Source organism: Actinia tenebrosa, unplaced genomic scaffold (assembly GCF_029948245.1).
Source record: "Actinia tenebrosa isolate PJP-AT-01 unplaced genomic scaffold, QUT_ActTen_1.0 PGA_scaffold9__36_contigs__length_13948895, whole genome shotgun sequence".
In the NCBI taxonomy this organism is placed as follows: Eukaryota; Metazoa; Cnidaria; class Anthozoa; order Actiniaria; family Actiniidae; genus Actinia; species Actinia tenebrosa.
In genome coordinates this window covers 518,622-538,268 of record NW_028292586.1, presented here as the reverse complement: position 1 = coordinate 538,268, position 19,647 = coordinate 518,622, and the positions used below count along the sequence as shown (strand labels likewise).

General features: G+C 37.6%; 4 protein-coding genes across 5 annotated transcripts; 2 read left to right on the top strand and 2 right to left on the bottom strand.

The window, feature by feature from the left end:
* Positions 1-71: 71 nt before the first annotated feature.
* Positions 72-3,096, bottom strand: LOC116287581 (potassium channel, subfamily K, member 16). The gene is made up of 4 exons (XM_031694271.2): positions 2,469-3,096; positions 1,869-1,986; positions 1,468-1,715; positions 72-657 (listed from the first exon to the last, which is right to left on the bottom strand). The coding sequence occupies exons 1-4, from the start codon at positions 2,935-2,937 to the stop codon at positions 497-499; spliced, it is 996 nt and encodes a 331-aa protein (XP_031550131.1). The 5' UTR covers positions 2,938-3,096; the 3' UTR covers positions 72-496.
* Positions 1,949-13,360, top strand: LOC116287578 (acid-sensing ion channel 1A). 2 transcript variants are annotated; one of them, XM_089025108.1, is made up of 7 exons: positions 1,949-2,003; positions 7,177-7,898; positions 9,378-9,540; positions 9,867-9,926; positions 10,831-11,041; positions 11,450-11,541; positions 12,365-13,360. In XM_089025108.1, the coding sequence occupies exons 2-7, from the start codon at positions 7,278-7,280 to the stop codon at positions 12,538-12,540; spliced, it is 1,323 nt and encodes a 440-aa protein (XP_088881234.1). In that variant the 5' UTR covers positions 1,949-2,003; positions 7,177-7,277; the 3' UTR covers positions 12,541-13,360. The 2 variants fall into 2 exon arrangements, with proteins under 2 accessions (XP_088881234.1, XP_031550127.1); XM_031694267.1 differs by lacking the exon at positions 1,949-2,003 and having other exon boundaries at positions 6,661-7,898.
* Positions 13,361-13,537: 177 nt separating this feature from the next.
* On the top strand, positions 13,538-17,568 carry LOC116287579 (damage-control phosphatase 1). Its single transcript, XM_031694270.2, has 5 exons — positions 13,538-13,679; positions 13,999-14,104; positions 14,818-15,056; positions 15,664-15,832; positions 16,610-17,568. The coding sequence occupies exons 1-5, from the start codon at positions 13,636-13,638 to the stop codon at positions 17,348-17,350; spliced, it is 1,299 nt and encodes a 432-aa protein (XP_031550130.1). The 5' UTR covers positions 13,538-13,635; the 3' UTR covers positions 17,351-17,568.
* Positions 17,543-19,611, bottom strand: LOC116287584 (COMM domain-containing protein 1). Its single transcript, XM_031694275.2, has 2 exons — positions 19,115-19,611; positions 17,543-18,792 (listed from the first exon to the last, which is right to left on the bottom strand). Exons 1-2 carry the CDS (start codon positions 19,601-19,603, stop codon positions 18,688-18,690), a joined length of 594 nt encoding a protein of 197 aa, XP_031550135.1. The 5' UTR covers positions 19,604-19,611; the 3' UTR covers positions 17,543-18,687.
* Positions 19,612-19,647: the final 36 nt, after the last annotated feature.

Genomic DNA, 19,647 nt, shown 5'->3' with positions numbered 1-19,647 from the left:
ATCTTTCATTGTTTTGTAATTAATTAATTAAAATAAAAATTTTTGATCTAAATTTTTATTTAATTAGTCTATTTTTAAACTAAGATAAAATTTATTAAAGTTACATTACATCACGGGTAAAAGATGAATTAACAATTTTAATAAAAATACTTGGAATGTAATAATTTTTTTTCTTTCTAGCCATCACGATTACAATCTAAGCTAAGCGTTGATAAGTGGCTCATCTATTCTATTTATGAACTATTCATCTTTGGTGACGAAATAAAACAGGTAAGCAAGAAAACAGCACTATTAATTACTTTGTGAAAACATTTAAAACTTGTAAGTCATAAGATATTAAATTACAAAAAAACTGTTTTGGGACCTAAGGGTGATCCTTGAGGCAACCCATATCAGTTTTTGAATTCCACTGATCCTTGTTCTTTATGAACTGTTGCATGCATGCATGCATGGCAAGAACAAAAAGGACCAAATGTTGAGCTAGAGGCACACCACATCAGTCAACAACTTTCAACTTGTCTTTGATTTTCTGGCAGTGCTTGGTGATAACTTCTTCAAGTGCACCAAATAGCATGATGAGAAGGACAAGGCCAACCAAAATGTACACGCCAAATAAGGAAGTGTGGTGGACATGACCTGGTACGTAGTCTCCAAGCCCTGTGGATGGAAATAGAAATAATATTCATAATAGTTTGTTTTATCAACCATTAATTAATAAATATGATCCGAGCTTTCGGCCTACTCGGCCATCCTCAGGGAAATAAAAAACATTACAACTGACAAAGAGAAACGCGATCAAACCATGGCATATGTGCGTGCGCATTAAATTAAACAAATTCGCGCATGCTTAGGAAAAAATAAAACAAATAAATTGATAAATTAAAAATGAATAAAAAAATTAATGAATAATAATAATTTGATAATAATTTCTTTGTCAATTGTAACGTTTTTCATTTCCCTGAGAATGCCGAGTAGGCCGAAAGCTCGGATCATATTGATTAAATTAATGGTTGATAAAACAAACTATCATGAATGTAACAACAACCAACAAGGAACTATTTGATTTAGAAATAATATTTGCTAGTCATACTACAACAAATTACGACACCTGGTGAATAACCAGTTAAAGTGCACGAGATGACTTCTCCAGCAGTCAGTACCACAAAAGTAGGGGAGCGTTTATTTTTTATCGGGGAGGGAAGGGGTGCTAGGATTCGCTTGGTAAATCTTTTTTGAACCTCTATTTTTTCCCTACTAAATGGCTATCCGAAATCTATTGTTGATAAATTTATGTTTCTTGTAAAAGTGTTGGGTATTTTTATTGATCACCTTTCAACTCAAATTCTTAGTGTGTGCGCTCCCCCCCCCCCCCCCCCCCCCCCCCCCACCGAGCCTCATTATTAATGCCTCCCCCGAAGTAAGTAAATCAAGGGACCATTCTGCAATCTAGAGTACTTGACAACTTACCAACAGTGCTCAGCGTAATGAAGCAGTAATAAAACGACTCGAACAAACTCCAACCTTCTCCCAGCGAGAAAAACATGGAGCCAAGACAAAGGTACCCAAAACAAACCATGGCAACATGTTTCAGAGTTATCTCCAGCTCAGGAACCTCGCCTTCAACGTCAGGTGACGAGGTGTCGTCTTTCTTCTGTTGCGCAGATTGTGCGCGCCTTTTTCGTCTGTGGTATTCTGCGTGAAGTGTGCGTGTTAAACTGCAAAATACAACATTCAAGAAATTTTTAAATCGTATGTGATTTTGGATTCATATTTGGGTCGGGTCCCGTAACTTAGAGGGAGGTGCAAAAATTGCGAGTTTTGATTTTATGGTCTGTCATTGTTTTTAACTTTAATAGGTCTGAACTTACTCCATGATAAATGAAGCCAGACTACCCGCGACTACCGAAAACAAAGGGATCCCAATAGTAGCAAACAGCATACAAAAGAACCTTCCTTTTATGGACAACGGGGCGATGTTGCCATATCCTACAAGAACAAATAAGGTCAGTACACAGTTCTCGTGTTTGTATAAAATAAAAAAATGAATGCCTTCTACAACTTTCCTATCCCCTCATTTTTTTATTTTTTTTTAATTTGAGTTTCTTAAAACAGTATGGCCAAACGTTTTGACACCCTCCCCTCCCCCTCTCCCATGAAAACCTTTTTCGAATATAATTTAGGCGCGTAAACTCAGTATTAAATTTAATTCTAAATTTCCTCAAAATTGGCTCACACAACTCTATTTCTGTATTTACAGTTTTATCAAAATAATTTGGCGAAATTTAAAAGGTTTCAAGGCATTCTCATTAATTTTCCAGAAATTTAAGAAATAACTACATCCGGTGATTTCTACACCGAGATTTTTTATCAAAAATAAATTCGTATTCTCAAATTATGTAGAGTATTGTATATGTGAAAAACGAATAGTTTTTCAAATTAAATAACAGTATTTGCAAAGGTTTTCTTACCAATTGTCGTAAAAATGGTACAGGCAAAAAGCCATGAATCTGCAAAACTCCATTCCACTGGATTCAGTTCGACCTGTCCAGCTTTTGTTTTCACGTCGACAAACTCGTCAATCTTTGCTATGGCGAAGCGTCGCCATTCCTCGTCAAACGGTTCCGTGTTTTTGTTTTGGGTCTTCAGCAATTCATTTAGTAAGTCTTCAGCGCTTGGAGTAGCTTTAATAGCTTCAGTTTTCTCTTCAAAATCAATCGGAGCTGCTTCAAAAGTCTTGAAAACGAATCCACCAGCAAGGCCGTACGAAATTAAAACTCCAACCAACAGACAATTGTACATAAATTTAGGCTTCAAGTCGCATAGTTTTCTTGCAGCTACAAGGTTTATAATGTTCTCTGCACCTTCATTCGGCTCCGTATTATCATTCGCTTCGTTTCTCTGTGTTTTTTCTTGATCTGTGAGTTCAGAGCTTGCCATATTGGGTTGTCTTTTCTTCTTGAGACTTGCTTAACCAAAAATTCTAAGTATTTCCTCGTCTTTTTGTAGCTTCTGTGAGAATATTATTCTTGGTTGGTTTTGACGAGTAAATTATTAATAATTTTACAGCTTGTAGACCAAAATAAAACATGGGAGACCCTACGCGGTTTATGTAATAAAAATGCAAATACAATAGATTTTCTGAATATATTACATCAACTGAGTGCTATGGAGGTTCTCTAAATAAAACATATATTGGGCTGTTTTAATTCCGTTATGCAAAACACTTTAGAAAAGGTTTAATAATGGTCACTTCTCTATTTAATCAGTCTCGACTAGCTAATTTTCTTCGTAAAACAATCCGGCATAAAAAGGCGATAATTTCAACCTTTTCTAAGCATAATGTAGACTACGAAAAAAATGAAACTTTCTTCTTAGTTGGTTGGCAAACATTCAGGAAGATTGATTACTTTTGTAACATGTTTCGTTCCGATTCGTTCCGCCGGATTCGTTCTGTTCTGTTCTGTTCTGTTCTGTTCTGTTCTGTTCTGTTCTGTTCTGTTCTGTTCTGTTCTGTTCTGTTCTGTTCTGTTCTGTTCTGTTCTGTTCTGAAACGGTTAGAAGTATATTCCTTACTGCTTGTACCATTGGTTTGAAAAGTCGCACTAGATTTGGGTTGCACTCCGACTTCGCTCTTTCGAGAAAATAACTTGAACTTTACATTATTTTTGAAAAATTCTTGAAGGTCAGACTCTCGCATTAACAGGACGGTGGGACAAACAGCCGCATTTGAATACGCCAATATACTATTTACAAGCAGAAATAGGTACTCCCTAGCGAACGTTTCCTGGCTTTTGAGTACAATTTTCAAGATCGATGCAACCGAAAAAAGACCGTAGGGCCAGAAAAAGATAATGAGTACAGTTACAATCCCTCTCGCACTGTTAGATGCCAGCACTTTCCTCCGTGAAAGGGGATTTTTTTCCGCCGAGTTTCTTCTTCGCAAAAATGTGATAATGCGATATGATAAAAAAATCAAAACGAGGGCTGGCAATGTTATATTAATTACAATGACAAGAAGGACAAATAACTTATATGAGAAGACCGTGTTGTCGAAGAGGCACATCAGAGTGTAGCTGTGAGGTCCAGTGGTTTGGGGCTTCCAGGTAAACGTAGCGCTTGGCATAAGTACGACAAGACCTCCAGCAACCCAGGTGGCAACGGCTATTCTCTTGGCGGCAGGAGCAGAAAGCACGACGAAAGGATGGACTATAGACAAGTAGATCTCAATGGCTAGTACCAAAAGATGGTTTATAGTTATAATTGGAAAAGCGAGGCGAAGGAACCATGACAGTTTACACAGCCAGTTGCTGCTCTTAACGTCGATAAAGTTGAATATTACTTGTGCAAGGAACGCTATGCTGCAGAACAGAATGTGACAAACCGACAAACTTTGAGTAAAAACTCTTAATATATTGCGATCGAAAGGCTTTTCCGCTGGGTTAAATCTGCGTCTCTGATCTCTCTTCTTCTTCTGGAGGTAGAAGACCAGTGAATTAACTGCGGTCCCATAGACACAAAGAACACCCATCGCTATAAACATGGCCATCTTCACACGACCATCAAAAGGTAAGAAAATATATTTTCTTTGAATTGTTGAATTGTGGAAGGAGTTGTTGGTGCCCAAATCCATCATGATCATTGGAAATCGACTGAGACTCGAATAAGGACCAACGCCCCAACGATCTTTTTACCTCGGCTATTGCCAGAATGCTATATGTAAGGGACTAACGCTGTTTAAATCGCTGATGGGATTTCCTCGTTTCTTATATATTTTTTGTTTTTCGAACTGAGTAAAAATCTTCACTTCCTTAATTAAGTGTTTTTCTGTTTGCTGGATATTCCTATTCCTATTCATATTATTGAGCTTCGTAGTATAATAATGGCAACTAAAATCATGCCTAATGCTCCGTAATCTTTCTCTTACTCGTTTTAATCTTTTTCCGCCCTCGACTGCAGTGTTTGTAAACTTAGTCTGCACTTTAGCGCGTTAACTAACAAAGAAACGTTTATGAAGATTTTCACCGCGAGAATTAAATACAATTACACTCTTTCCTGGGTTATAGGCCCCACTTTTAAGAACACTCCGCCCATGGTACCCGACATTAAGCTTTTAAGTCGTCTGACGGATGACGATTAAATTAAACTGCCTACGACGCCTAGCTCAATATTTTCAGTGTTAATTTTTCATGAAGTTAATAGTTGAATGGTAAAACCTTCATATGATTTGAGTGACGCATCTTGAAGATATCAAAGTTTATACTTTCAATATGCTAATTCATCGCCGAAGGCGAAGTGATTATTAGAGAGTTTTAGATTGACTTTTTTTTCTCCCCGCAAACGGCAAACGTGACCACGTTTTCATCGTTTTCCTGTATTTTACTTTACCTTTTACAAACCTTCTCACCAAAGACAAATATTCTTTTGTTTTTCTACTATTTGGACTTTTTTGCGATTCTTTTTAAGCTATTTGGAATAATTTTTGAATGGTCAACTGACGTTTCACGTTTGCCGTGAACGTAAATCTAAAACTCTCTATTGGTGAAAATTTACCGAGACGCGAATATTCGCACTCTTCCTGTGATCTCGAGCTCAGTTAATCACTTAATCTGAGTAAATCTTCTACTTCTTTTTCGTGAATACGAGTTCCGTCCGGGAAAAAAACAAAAGAGTTTGCTTCGCTCGCGATTGCGCGTTCAATAGTAAAGAACAGTTCTCGACCAATTTAATGGGAAATTAAAATTTACAATACACTGAATCCTCTTTTCGTTGCGAGAAGAGTCTCTTTCCTTTCTATCCCTTCTTTAGGCTTCTTTACTCATGGTGCTCGCGCAATAAGGTCCGGTGGAGGGGGGTCCTTTTCTCTTTTCTCTTTAATTACTTATATATATATATATATATATATATATATCTAGCAGCTCAAAGCAGAAATTCGTAAGGTTTTAGCATCTTTATTTACAGCCAAGTATCACTTTCCTTCAGTCTATTTTTTTATTTAATATTCCCCGCAATCAATCAATCAATCAATCAATCAATCAATCATTTATTTAAACACGTATCGTCCAAGAGCTTATAAATCTCGTTCAAAATACGAACGTATATTAAAAACTATATTACACTATATATTAAGTATATAAATTATGGAGCTAATATCTAAACAAGGATTCTATACTATTGAAGAAATAATTACTATAGTAATTATTTCTTCAATAGTATAGAATCCTTGTTTAGATATTAGCTCCATAATTTATATACTTAATATATAGTGTAATATAGTTTTTAATATACGTTCGTATTTTGAACGAGATTTATAAGCTCTTGGACGATACGTGTTTAAATAAATGATTGATTGATTGATTGATTGATTGATTGATTGATTGCGGGGAATATTAAATAAAAAAATAGACTGAAGGAAAGTGATACTTGGCTGTAAATAAAGATGCTAAAACCTTACGAATTTCTGCTTTGAGCTGCTAGATATTTTCTCTGCCCCCCACCCTACCCCCCCAAATTATATGATATACGCACGCTCTAAAATTCAATTCTATTTTATTTTTGCACACTTATTACAATTAATTACTTTTACAAAAATGAGTTATTTATCACGTTTATATATTACAAGGTTATTAGTAAATCCCTAGTAAAAATTTCAAGCTAAATTATAAATAAGTAGCTTGGTCATGACAAAACAAACTTGGTCCTAAGCAAATAAAATTAAAGTATATGTTAAGTGTATGCTACATCGAGTGTATAAGCAGATTAAAAAAACCTGCCTCAGTTGGGGTCTCAAAAACACATTTCATAAAATTAAAGTAGTTTATCTACGATTCGTCAGTTTAATCATAATTAATATTAACCATGGTTTAATTTGTTCTGCATTAGCATCCAAGTTCGGAAGAACAGTTATCTCTAAACTTGTTCACGCTAAGTGAGTTCCGCTTCAATATAGCCTTTGAAGTCGATTGAATGAGTCAGTGAGTTTAAGTACTGTGAATAACACAACCTTTCAGTCTAGATTTATCGTAAAAATGGACAATGAAATAAAGCCAGTTTGTAAACAACAGAACCCCGAAGAGGTTTCCCAAGTCCGCGAGTTCTTCGGTAACACAAGTCTTCACGGAGTGAGATATTTCAACGAGAAAAGTGTCTTTAGAAAGTGTTTTTGGTTCTTGGCTTTAGGAGCAGCTATTGGCGTGTGTGGCAAGCAGGTTTATGACACACTACATGCTTTTTATGGACGACCATTTTCTACGACACTTACAAGACAAAGAGCTTCGGTGATGGATTTTCCTGCAGTTACGTTATGTAACATGAATATGATAAGTAAAAAGCAGTATTCTACAGCAGCAAAGGAGTGGCAATTGCCTGGATCACAAAACCAAACTAAAGAACAGCTCCGAGAAGAAATCCAAGCGATGTTGTCTATATTTTCTCACAGAGAATTCAAAGCAGAATATTTGCAAAAGTTTCGAATAAAAGTTTTCTCGAACCCTCTTTTCGAAGAGCGAGGGCCGAATTTTAAGGAATTTTTGAAAGGACTTTCTCACGGTATCGAAGGGATCCTTTCCCTAGACTGGCTTAGCCCTTGTACTTGGCGAGGAAAGACTTGTAGTCCTTTGAACTTTACATCTTTCGTGAACTTAAAAATGGGACAGTGTTATACGTTTAATTCTGGCAAAAAGGGACAGCCGAAGTTAAAAAGTGTTGTTTCTGGGCCTACGAATGGACTTCGACTGAAACTCAACTTGGAAGAGGAGGACCATGTTAGCAATGATTACGTGCTGGAGTCAGGGTTTAAGGTGCTCGTACACGATCAGAATGAATACCCAATGATTGAAGGGGCTGAAGGATTTGCTCTACAGCCTGGGACACACACATTTGCTGCCCTTCGGGAAAAGAGAGTAAGTCTTAAACCGTAATTTTTTTCTTTCCAAAAGTAAAAGCGTCGAAAATTTTACTTACTGTATCGCATAAATAAATAAATCGAGAACACATTTAAAATTGGTTCGCTTATTTCCAAACTATTACACATCTTTTAAAAATACACAAAAGAACCAATTATTATATTCCAGACTTGCAATGTGAATTTGTTCGAAGTAAAAAGCGGTCAAAAGCACGACAAAGCTTGCCAAATGTTTGAGCTGTGGCGTTCGCGTTCTTGCGTGCGCTTTTTTACGTAAAACACTTAACTGCGCAAATCATCCAAAACGCCAACACTTTACCACCCTTACCGCTTACAAAATCATTGATTATCAGTTTACAAAAGAAAAACTAGAGTCTATCATTGCTGGTGAAGACTGTTGACGTTCGTTAGATGTAATTTATTTAAAAGCATAAACAATCTATTGCTTTTTGGCACGTTTGATGCGGTTGATTGCAACTTTAAAAAACAGTTCTGCACCGTTAGTAAATGTTGACCAAATTATGCAGGGTTTTAATCGTTGTGTGAGTAGAATAATGCTATGCCGTCATAGCTTATGCAGTGGGTTGGTTTCTGACGTCATCCAACATGGCGGCCATGCAGACACAAGAGAAAAACGTTTGCGCATGCGTGCGCTTCAGCAACGTTTCTAAGAATTTTGAAGAGTTTGAGTGAGAAAATAAATGTTTGTTTTCTCCAAGTATACAAAAAAGTTCGAGAGTATACTTTTGTCAGACCAAGATACTGCATTATTTTGCATTTTGTGAAGTCCAATTTATCAGGCATGTTTGAAAGTCGAATTTACTTATGTTTTGACTAATTTGCATACGGATTCAGAGCATGCGCAGACGCTTTTCACTCGTGTCGGCAGCTACTGAGATTAGGTATCACATAGCATGCAAAGCAGGCGTTCTTGTGGGTTTGAGTAAAAACCGGGGTTTTGGGGGAACTTTGGAAATTTGGTCCCATTTTTCTCGCGGACATGTAGTTGAAACAGGAACCCCAAAACCCAGATTCTTCCTCAAACCAACCACAAGAACGCCTTCTCTGCAGACTAGGTATCACGTTTTTGATTGGCAATCGGTAATACAGTGATAAATCTATTAAGTAGACACCATTATTAAGAGGACGTCAGTAAATGGGAGATGTTTACTTTCTCCACTGTATATCTGCATGTTTGACATCATAGCCGCCATGTTGGATAATTTTTTTAAATGTAATTCATCATCATCACGATCGTTATTATCATCATCATTATTATTGTTATCATTATTTTCATCATACCTGCACCATCATCATCATCAATATCATCACCACTATCATCACCACTATCATCTTAATCTCATCATTATTATCATCTTCATCATCACTATCATCGTGACCATCATCATCATCATTACCAACCGTTTTTATCAAAAACCTTCTGATTTATCCCTTACAAGTAGCCCTTGTTTTTCAGTTCAAGAATCTTCCCACGCCATACAAGACCAATTGCGCCTCACCCGATCAACCGTTCAACAAGTATTTTAGCTTCTCGTACTCGATCAACGCCTGCTTCAAACAATGTATGCACGAATATATTATCGGGAAATGTGGCTGTCAGGCTTTAGATAACATCATTCGTAAGTGTACCTCTTTACCTTGGACGTATTATTTTCATTCAGCCCAATTGATTTTCTGCTTAACGGTTGGGCATTAGAAGACACAAGAATAAGAGAAGTTAATGAGGAATGCTTTGTTATAGTCAAGATGGCGGCAATGTCGCGGACGCAATAGTTCATTCACAGCTAGCCCGAACTCGACTTATTTGCTGGTGTTTTGAACCTGCGAATTAAAAAAACTCAGGAAAGCTTGCAGAGTTTTGTTTTTGACTTTCTTAGTGTTAAGTGAGTAGTCCAATATTGACTTTGGCCGTTGTTTAAAATCTTTACATTCTTTTTACTTCCAGATGGAGTCGAGCTTTGTTCAGTGAAAGATGCTTTTGATTGCTTATATCCTACAATACCAAGTAAGACAGAGCGTTATAACACCTGGAATCTGTGTTGATTATTAAAAGGTTTAGACAAGAGAATATGAACTAAGAGAAGGAATCCTACCTATATAGCCTTGTAACCATCATGTGCACAGTTTGATGCTATTTTTAGCTTGGAGATATTTTGAGCGAAGAACCTGATTGGTTGATTTCTTGAGGGTAGGCGGCTTCCAGTCTTGCAGTAAACAAAAGCCTGTGCTTTTGTCGTGGACGTAGCGAAATATGGCGCTTTTCGTGTCCTAAAACGAGGCATTAAAGGGAAGCATGATTATCGGGCAGGCATGGTAACGAGTTAAAAATAGCATCAGTGATTCTAAAAATAGCATCAAAGTGTGCACATGATGGGGCACGGGGATTCCTTCTTTTAGTTCATTTTCTCTTGGTTTAGCATTATAGTAAATATCGAATGTAGTGGTAATGTGCCGCACGTGTGTGTGTGTGGGGGGGGGGGGGGGGGACCTCACGGAAGAGCTCCGTACGGGGAGTGATGGTTGTAAAATATAAGTAAAATATGAGTCTTATCTTATTTTCTGTCATTTTCTGTCCCAAAGCGTCGACCAACTAAGTACCTTCCACGTGCATCCAGAACTGGATATACGCCATTCTCATTCCCAGAGCCTGCGCTATTGTCAGCTCGTTGCCCTCTGCTGGCTGGCAATAGCGCTGGCTCTGGGAACGAGAATGGATATACGCACGTTAAGCATTGCCTATTACTTTACTTCACAACCTTTTATATTCGAGCATTGTGACGTGATTGGCTCGATCGTGCTATTTCTCTGTTTTAATTGGCTACTATCAGAAACCCATTTAGGTGTCAAGAGAAACGACGCACGATATTAAAGTGAGTTGCCATTCACATGTATAGATATTTTCTTTTGAGACGATTTTCCAGACAACGTGGTGAAATGTTCCAATACCTGTCCAGAACCATGTGAATACACGAAGTACGAGGCCAAGCTATCCTACGCTGCTCCTGTAGACAACGCATTCTCTCGCGCCTTTTCTTCATCACGGCTGATTACCAACCTAACGTCTGAGTCTTTTAAAACATTTCTGAACAGGACTGAAAAGGACAAACAAGAATTTATAAGGTAATAAGGTAAAGGTGAAAATGCACTAGCTATAGAGAAAACGATAAGTTTTGTGAACGGCTATTGTGCTGTCTCTTACTTCTGTGGTCGTGAAGTTCTCGTGCTGGATCCACGATCATAAAAATATTTCCCTATTTTGTTGGGTTACCTATGGATTTGGCGGGAATCTTCGCGCCAAAACGTGTGTGCTCGTCCCTCCAACTCTTGTGCTCTCGCTACACTAATCAAAGGCAAACTCAAAGTGATCCAGGATGATTTGAGGAGGGAGGGGGGTGGCTCAATATTACCTAGAAAGCCCGCCAGTATATAGCTCTTTTTTTAGATCTTACATAACTCTTTGTCCCTTGTTTTTAAAACTCGTAGCCACCCAATGGTTGAGCTTGGAAATAATGAGCATTTTTAATTCAGGAACAACGTTGTGTCATTGGACGTTTTCTTTGAGTCGCTTGGTTATGACGTCATTGAACAGAAACCTGTGTTTGACGACTGGGCGTTGATAGGTAACACAGTACTCTCTTATAATTAATAAGTTGGGGACTAGGTCAAAACAGTGGTCGAAAATAGGGACCCGATTTTATGAATTAAGGTGGTGGGTACCGGTACATACCCTCTCCCCCCTCCGAGATAAATGCTCGATACTGGGGGTCTGTAGTGGCAATTTCTATACACAAATATGTTTTTTAGCACATGCAGACAGACAGTCCATTCATTTATGTGATTTGGCTTTTAGTTTTGGAGATATTTGGAGACAAAATCTAAGATTTCACTTCCAGAGGTGGTGGGTACCGGGTAACACCACCCCTCCCCCCTAAATCGGGTACCGTGAGATGACAATTGTTTTGCCCTCATCCCTTGGTCATGGAAAATAACGGCTTAAATTCGATATGATGGTTATTGGTTTATTTTTATTTTATTATTAAATTAAAGTTATCATAGTCGTTATTATTTGATCCTTCATCATCTTCGTCATCATCATCATTACCATCATCATCTTTTGTCATTATTAATCATTATCATCGCCATCATGCAAAATAATTATCATTCATCATCATATCAAAATCATCATCATTCATGATCCTTCACTATCTTTCATCATCATCATCACCACAACCATTTTCATCATCATCATCATTCTCATCATTACTATTATAAATTGAAAAAGAAAGAAAGAAGGTTATTCCTGTCAGTTTGATTGATTGCGACAAAAGTAATCACTGATTTCCGTTTCTTCATTATCGTACTATCCTTTTATCTCTCCTACCCAGGAAAGGGCGGGAGGGTTAGAGTATAGCCTAATTGTGTTGCTATGGTTTCCTTTCATAGGTGCAGTTGGTGGAACCCTTGGTCTATTTCTCGGCACTAGTATCCTCACGGGGCTCGAGTTCTTGGACTTTCTTGCAAGTTGCTTGATCAGAGCGCTGCGCAGAAAGAGAATCCCACCCAAGGAAGAAGAATTAGGTGAAATCAACCACTCCATGCCTAAAAATCCTGTGATATAAATCAAATCTCGGCCGGACCAACACTCAGGGTCTTAAAATAACTGAGGAGAAGGTGCTGCCTTTGTAATTACATCTGCAAATGGTTAGACCTTCACGTGGCTCGGATGATCACGTTAATGGCGGTCCCAGTTGTTTCAGGCTTTTTTGCGCGCGGTGGCTTTTGGGAAGGAGAGAGAAAAAGTGACTTCGCTTTTCTCTTCCGTCCTTCCCCTGATGCACCGGGAACTTACTAAATCCTTCCCATCAACCACAGCGTGAGATCAATAAGACAAGAGAAGCGACTGGGTACGAGTCTGTGGCGGTCCAGTCCCTAATTAACTAGAGACGTTAACAGAGGACCACAAGTTTATCAGTCAAATTACTGTCAAGTGTTATCCTCTATAAACAAAGTTGATTATTATTATTATTACTATTATTAAATCTTTTGATTAAAAAAACCTTTCACATAGATATAATCATAAGATACGAATCCATCTATCCACGTTAGAAGTGAGTAAGATGCGAGGCCATTTATCTTTCAATAGTTAGTCGACTCTCAAAGCATTACTGCCGGAGCAATCTCTTAGTATAAAGAATAGTAATATACATAGACAGCTCAAACTACTTAACAGGAAAAAAAAGATCCCAACGCATCACGGATGCGAGCGTCAAGTCATACCGTGGTAACCGCGCGTGGTATGGAGCACAGGCAATTAGCCAATCAGAATAAGAGTAGTATGTAGTCCTATTTTCCAAGGTAGCAACAGGCATCTTAGGTTATTAGACTTAAACTAATGTACTCTCACAAAGAGGTGGTGGTAATAAAATATTATATAAATAATTTATTGATTATTCAGGCTATATAATATATGCGTTGGAAGCCGCTCTTCCAGTGAATATATATAGAATGTCCAAATAACATAAACGAGAACACGTTTTATTTCTATTTCTTTTTTATTTCATTTTATTTTTTGCGTATTTTTCTTTTTCGAATTTGGACGTAGCTTCGTGAAAGTCTGTTTTGGGCTCCCTGTGTTTTCCCATGATCTCCTAATGTCTCCTGATTATCGTCTCGTGCTTGACATTTGAACCTAAACTTGTTCTTCTGTGTAAAAGATGTCGTCTGAAAGACCAGAACCGCTCTCAGGAAAAGACGAAGGGTAAGAATAGATACTATATTTTTAAGACATAAACAAATTACCATTATTTTTATCAACATTCGTGAGCAATGGACGGGCATTGAACGTGGCCACGCACTGTAGCTGAAGATTTACACACAAAAAAATCAAGAATCATTATAGTTGATTGGGCCAAAAATTCAATGAATATCAGCGAAAAATTGGAAAGCCAGAGTTCCCACACTCCTTCTCCCTCTCCGTCGACCTTACATGTGTGGTATTGATCAGTTGTACCTCTAAGACTGGTTTTTAAAGAGGCATGACTTATTTAATACTGAATCAGGATATGATTGTCGTATAGGTCCTATGCTTACCTCACGATTCGAGACAGAATGCCAACCATCCTTACCAAGGTGATAGATTGCATCCACCGTAAGGCAACAGAGTATACCAGAGAAAACAAACAGGTAATTTGTCAACAGGGTGGACTGCAAGTTACGTTTAGTCATCGCAGCCATGTTGGTGGTGTATTTAACAAAAAAGATTTTTCATCAAACTTTTATTGTTAACAGCACCAACATGGCCGCCATGTCCCTTAACTCTCTTGGGATTGCTCGCAACCCATCAAAACACTTGGGATAAATTTAGGACTTTTCCCTGTGATTGCACATTCAAATCTGTCATTCTCATGACAGACTTGCTATAACCAATAAACTTTGCTGTCCTAGAGTATTGAATAATATTTTCCATAGCTCATATTCATTCAGGCCATGATGGTGATTATGTACAGATTTTGCAGATATTCCTAGGCAGCAAATCCTCCCCTCCCCTCTCCCCCACCCCCCAAACCCCACCCCACAAATGATTGAAAAATGTTAAGTAAATTCTTTTATTGAAAAAATGGGCGTCATAGCTATGAGAGCACTTTCCTCTCACCAATAGGACCCAGGCTCGGGTTCTACCTGGCTCAGTGTCATATATGTGAGTAAAGTTGTTTGTTGGTTCTCTCTTGTGCTTCAAGGGTTTTCTGAATTTCCTCCCTCCACAAAAATCAACTTCTAAATTCCAATCGGAATCCAGTGGAAGAAGAGCCACTCTGTGGAATCCACTGTAACTCCCTACTTATTATTCTTATTGTTTTATGGTCTTTTGATCTTTCAAAAATACTTCTTCTTTTTAGGAACATGCTCAAGATGCGAGAGATATTGTAGGTCGGCTTTCAAAACTGAATTATGAAATGAAAACTAACAAGAAGCTGTCAATGGTTGAAGATACTAAAAATGATGCTCATCTCTGGAATGAGTTCTTAAAAAACGCCACATCCTTGGTGGATGGAAGCAAGATTTCTTGGTTTTCTGGAGCTTGGCTCACTTGTGAATGTTTTATGTATCGCAAAATATATGAGGCATTAGCACTGAGGTATAGAATTTTCTTTTCTTTTTCCTTTGTTCTTTTTCTCTCTTAAGGTTTTACACATAGTGGACTCCCTGTGGTTTTACACAGGAAGCCCAAAATTGAAACATTTCACCTTTATTATTGAATCAATTTTGCCATACATAAAAGAATACATTCCTATTGCTTACTATTATTTTAATTTCATTTCCACTTAATCTTTACTTTCTCAAGGTTTTACTCATAGTAGACTCCCTGTGGAATCACACAGGAAGCCCAAATTTTTTGAAAAATTTCTTGTTTCTTGCCACTCTTAAATTCCTTCGTAAATAATTCACCCACATAGACTTGTATTTGTGTGCTTCAGAATGGGTTTTCATAGGCAGAAACCAAGATCTTTATTCGCATGGGAATAAACATACCACCACATGATAAAAGCTTATTTCAAGACAACATGGACCTGATCACACAGCAAACCCACGTAATCAACTTTCTGAAGCACATGAAGTGCAAGGCTAAACACACAAAAGAACAATGGGGATTCCAGCCAACATGACTGTCAGGAAAGCTTGAAAACACAGACTCTTTGTGCTTTGCTATTTATCATCTGTTTATATTTGTTGTTCAATTGCAGTAAACTTCATCAAGATTTTGACCCATTCAGGGAACAGAAACAAGCGTCTTTCATGTCGCAGCAGGACAACATAGCTTCCCTTGCCAATATTCTTGTAGCTAGTCTTGATGCTTTCTCAGAATCTAGTATTTCTAAAACACAAGAACTACACTTTGAAATGTTCCTGCAGGTAAGTAAATAATGCAGATTTATTTAATCTATTAACTTTTATCGTTAGAATAGAAGATAGTTGATTATGAAGAGCTAGTAAAACACTGAATAATGATGGAATTTTTCATGAAATCTTAGGGGTTCTACAGTGTTCCTCAATTATTTACTGTCCTTTGAAAATAAATAAAACTTGCCTTGTAATCCTTGTGTAGTACTTTATAAAACAAATACTACGTAGTTTGTGGGACAAGATTTTAATTTCACTGGGAAAACTGCTGCAAAGGTGATTGGTTCATTATTGCCTGAAGGGGAACCATGAATTGCTCATTTTATTTTAGTGGCTTCCAAAAAGCAAAGCATTACCAAATACTTGTAGGGAAAGGCAGTGTGGGTGTAGTGTAAGGGGAAGGATGGAAGGAAGGGGTGGGGTAATTGAAATTGTGCCGTGTGTCCCATTGGGAAATTTCATTTTAATTTCAACTGTAACTATAGTGCTTTTATGTAGGTAGACAAGGAGAGCCTTCAAGCTTTAGGCCCCATCCACACGTATCCACAAATTTTTGTATCCACAATTTTTTTTACAGATATGGGTTGCTTCAACACATGTCCCCAAATTTTTGTCTCCGTATCCGCAAATTTTATGAAAACGGATACATGTGGACGGTGAAAACAATTTGAATACGCTGAGTGTGGACGCAAACATTTTGGTATCCGCAAAAAATAATTTGCGGATACAAAGATTTCCGGATACGTGTGGACAGGGCCTTAAATAACAATTCCAATGTTTTCTTTTTAGTTTTCACTTTGGGGCAACAAGTGTGATCTTTCAATTTCTGGTGGAGAAGTTGTTGCTGAGAACGCTGGTCTGTCATTAAAGCTTGAAGATCTGAGAAAACATATACTTGTCAACAACACTAGTAGAATCTGGCAAACACTTCAAGATCAAAGCAACCAGAGGATTGACTTCATCTTAGATAATGCTGGCTTTGAACTTTTCACAGACCTTTGTCTAGCTGAAACCTTGCTAAATTTGAATAAGGCACAAGTGATCTTCCTTCATCTGAAAGATTTTCCTTGGTTTGTCTCAGACACGACCCAAGAGGATTTTTTCTGGACACTTAAGAAATTGAAAGAATCTGATGTAGAATCTCTCTCCAAACTGGGGCACAGATGGGAAGAACGCATCCAAAATGGTTCATTTGTTTTAAAGAAACACTTTTATTGGACATTATGTCATGATTTTAGCCAAATGAAATCAACAGCCAGTGAATTATATGATGAATTAGCCAAATCAAAGTTGTTGCTGTTTAAAGGTGACTTGAGCTACCGTAAATTAGTAGGTGATCGTAAGTGGCCACACACAATGCCCTTTGCTGAGGCGCTGTGGGGCTTCTATCCAGCTCCGCTGTGTGCTTTGCGCACAATCAAGGCTGAGGTTGTTGTTGGTTTAGAGGAAGGAAAGGACGATGCTGTCGAAGCAGTAGATAAAGACTGGATGATTACAGGGACGTATGCAGTCATAGAATTTCATCAATAAACTATGTGTTTAAAGGATTAATCATTATATTGCATTGCAAGCTGTTCCTTTTCCCACCTGACCACATTTAGGTACAGTAAGCAAAATCAAAATAATATTGTAAATTATAATGAACTTGAACTCTTACATTGTGTTACGACAGTACTAAGCCCTTAAAGGTGAAAAGGGGTTTCTCTAAGGGTCAGAGAATGCTGCAGTAAAAATTGTTTTAATTATGATTTATAGATTAGTATTTTATAAAATGTTCACTTTATAGAGTCTTTGGCTAGTTCATGACCTTCTCCCATCATATCAAAACTTTATGAAACCCTTGGACGAAATTTTAAAAAAGATTTCTGTACAGAACCAATGACATCCTTAAAATTAACCAATCATGGTGTGTGAGATGGCTACCCATCCAATGAAAAAGCTTGAGCACGAGACCATCTCCAGGGCTAAAAATAACAGCGAGTCATCAGACAATGTCTGGCAAGAATTGGAACTTGTCCAGTCAAATCTTTGCCTTGCTGATTTTGACGAGTAAAGTTGAGAGCCAGAAACATAGTATGATTGAACTAAAACTATTTTGGTTTGACGTCATGACTGGTAACTGACTAGCTGTTATTTTTAGCCATGAGTCTTCGTCAGGGCACCTCTTGTACCATGAGTTTTTTTATGGACTTTATTGAGAGACTGCTTCTCTTATTTATTTGTACTATTAAAAATCTATCTAACCTTGGAGAATTTAGTAATTTTTTGTTTACAAAAATGATAATTTTGATGTACAATTTCTTTAGTTTGTTTCTATTATACACATTTTACACTGTATGTTGTCCCACTACAATTTATCAACCCTTAATTTTGAAATCACTAGCCTAATACAATTCCAGGTATCTTATCTCAATACAAATCCAGGTATTTAGCAGGTTTCTCAGAATCAAAAAAAAATCATGAAAAGCTGCCAGGCAACTTACGATGTTAGAGTTTTGTGCGACAAGTTTTATATTGTCAGTAAATTAACTGTTAAGACTGCAGGGGTTAAAATATTTGCCAATCAGTCACTACCTCATGTTCACTGGCCAAATTAGTTCACTGTGGTTTTAGATATCCTGTGAACTTGGTCGTTGTGAGCTGCACACTGAAATTTGGCTTTCGCTTCAGTCAATCAAAAATTAAAGGCATAGCTTTTATATTCTTGACTAGTGACAGTAAAAACCAATTCAACACAAGCTGTCCCAGTTCGCAGAATATTGAAAACCGCAGTAAGTTTGGTTATGCCTTGTTTCTGGCTCATAGTAAAGTATTTAAGTCCTCATGGACAGCAATCATAATATCTTTAGTAAGATAAGCTGTTATGTTTAGGACTGGGCATATGATGCAAGCTGCTTTTCAATGTCTTCAATATTTGAAACCAACTTGTTAATTTGGCTCTCATCCATTTCAAATTGGAATATGTCCACATCCTGTTGAGAAATAGAAAATGCAATAATGAGTTGAGGGCGGGTGAAACAATGCTATCCATTACAAGCTTTTGTGATGAATGGTTGTCTTCAAACTTCATAGGGTCAAAATTGGATGGGACAAAATCATAATCTGAAATGGGATGAAATCATGTGATCTGAAATGGGACAAAATCATGTGGTCTGAGAATGGGACAAAATCATGATCTCAAATGGGACAAAATCATGCGATCTGAAAATGGGACAAAATCATGATCTGAGATGGGACGAAACCATGATCTAATATAGGATAAAAAATATGAGACTGTCTTATTTCCATTCTCACCTTGTTGCCGTTTTTCCCATTATGTCTAGTTGCAGCATTCTCAACCTGCATTTCCACTATAGCAACAGGAGTGTTGATCTGCTCAATACTTCTTGCCTGAGTCTTCAAATCAATCCTCCAACTAACATCCTTCAATTTATTATTCCAAGACGCTTTCTGCACCAAACTGTCGTGAATCTTAGTCTTCTGGGACTTCCAGAATTTCATGAAAGCAGCAGCTTGTTCTAATTTTAGAGCGCCTTCGCGTTTTTTCGTCTGCGAGGTGAGAAACGCCTCAAGTTGGTTGAAGTCCATGTCAGAAGCAACAATATTCCGTAAAAGAAGCTCGTATTTCCCTAGCATTGCTTCAAATTCTTCATCAGTTAGGTCGGGAAAGAGCTCTACTTTAAGAAAACTATCTGTAATTTCGGATTCTCCGAAGAATTGTCTCTTGGCGAGGCCGTTAAGAAGGCCTACAACATTCTTGTCTGCACTCACTGCGGCCGCCATCTTGGAAAGGAAGTCACCAATATAAAGGAAGCCCGCATTGGCAT

Coding starts and splice junctions, on each gene's coding strand:
- LOC116287581 (XM_031694271.2), bottom strand. CDS start 2,937: ATGGCAAGCTCTGAACTCACAGATCAAGAAAAAACACAGAGAAACGAA. Junction 1,987..2,468: donor TACCATTTTTACGACAATTG/GTAAGAAAACCT, acceptor TTGTTCTTGTAG/GATATGGCAACATCGCCCCG. Junction 658..1,467: donor CATTACGCTGAGCACTGTTG/GTAAGTTGTCAA, acceptor TTCCATCCACAG/GGCTTGGAGACTACGTACCA.
- LOC116287578 (XM_031694267.1), top strand. CDS start 7,026: ATGGACAATGAAATAAAGCCAGTTTGTAAACAACAGAACCCCGAAGAG. Junction 9,541..9,866: donor GGCTTTAGATAACATCATTC/GTAAGTGTACCT, acceptor TTTTACTTCCAG/ATGGAGTCGAGCTTTGTTCA. Junction 11,042..11,449: donor GACAAACAAGAATTTATAAG/GTAATAAGGTAA, acceptor TTTTTAATTCAG/GAACAACGTTGTGTCATTGG.
- LOC116287579 (XM_031694270.2), top strand. CDS start 13,636: ATGTCGTCTGAAAGACCAGAACCGCTCTCAGGAAAAGACGAAGG. Junction 15,057..15,663: donor TATGAGGCATTAGCACTGAG/GTATAGAATTTT, acceptor GTTCAATTGCAG/TAAACTTCATCAAGATTTTG. Junction 15,833..16,609: donor ACTTTGAAATGTTCCTGCAG/GTAAGTAAATAA, acceptor TTTTCTTTTTAG/TTTTCACTTTGGGGCAACAA.
- LOC116287584 (XM_031694275.2), bottom strand. CDS start 19,603: ATGGCGGCCGCAGTGAGTGCAGACAAGAATGTTGTAGGCCTTCTTAAC. Junction 18,793..19,114: donor ATGGGAAAAACGGCAACAAG/GTGAGAATGGAA, acceptor ATTTCTCAACAG/GATGTGGACATATTCCAATT.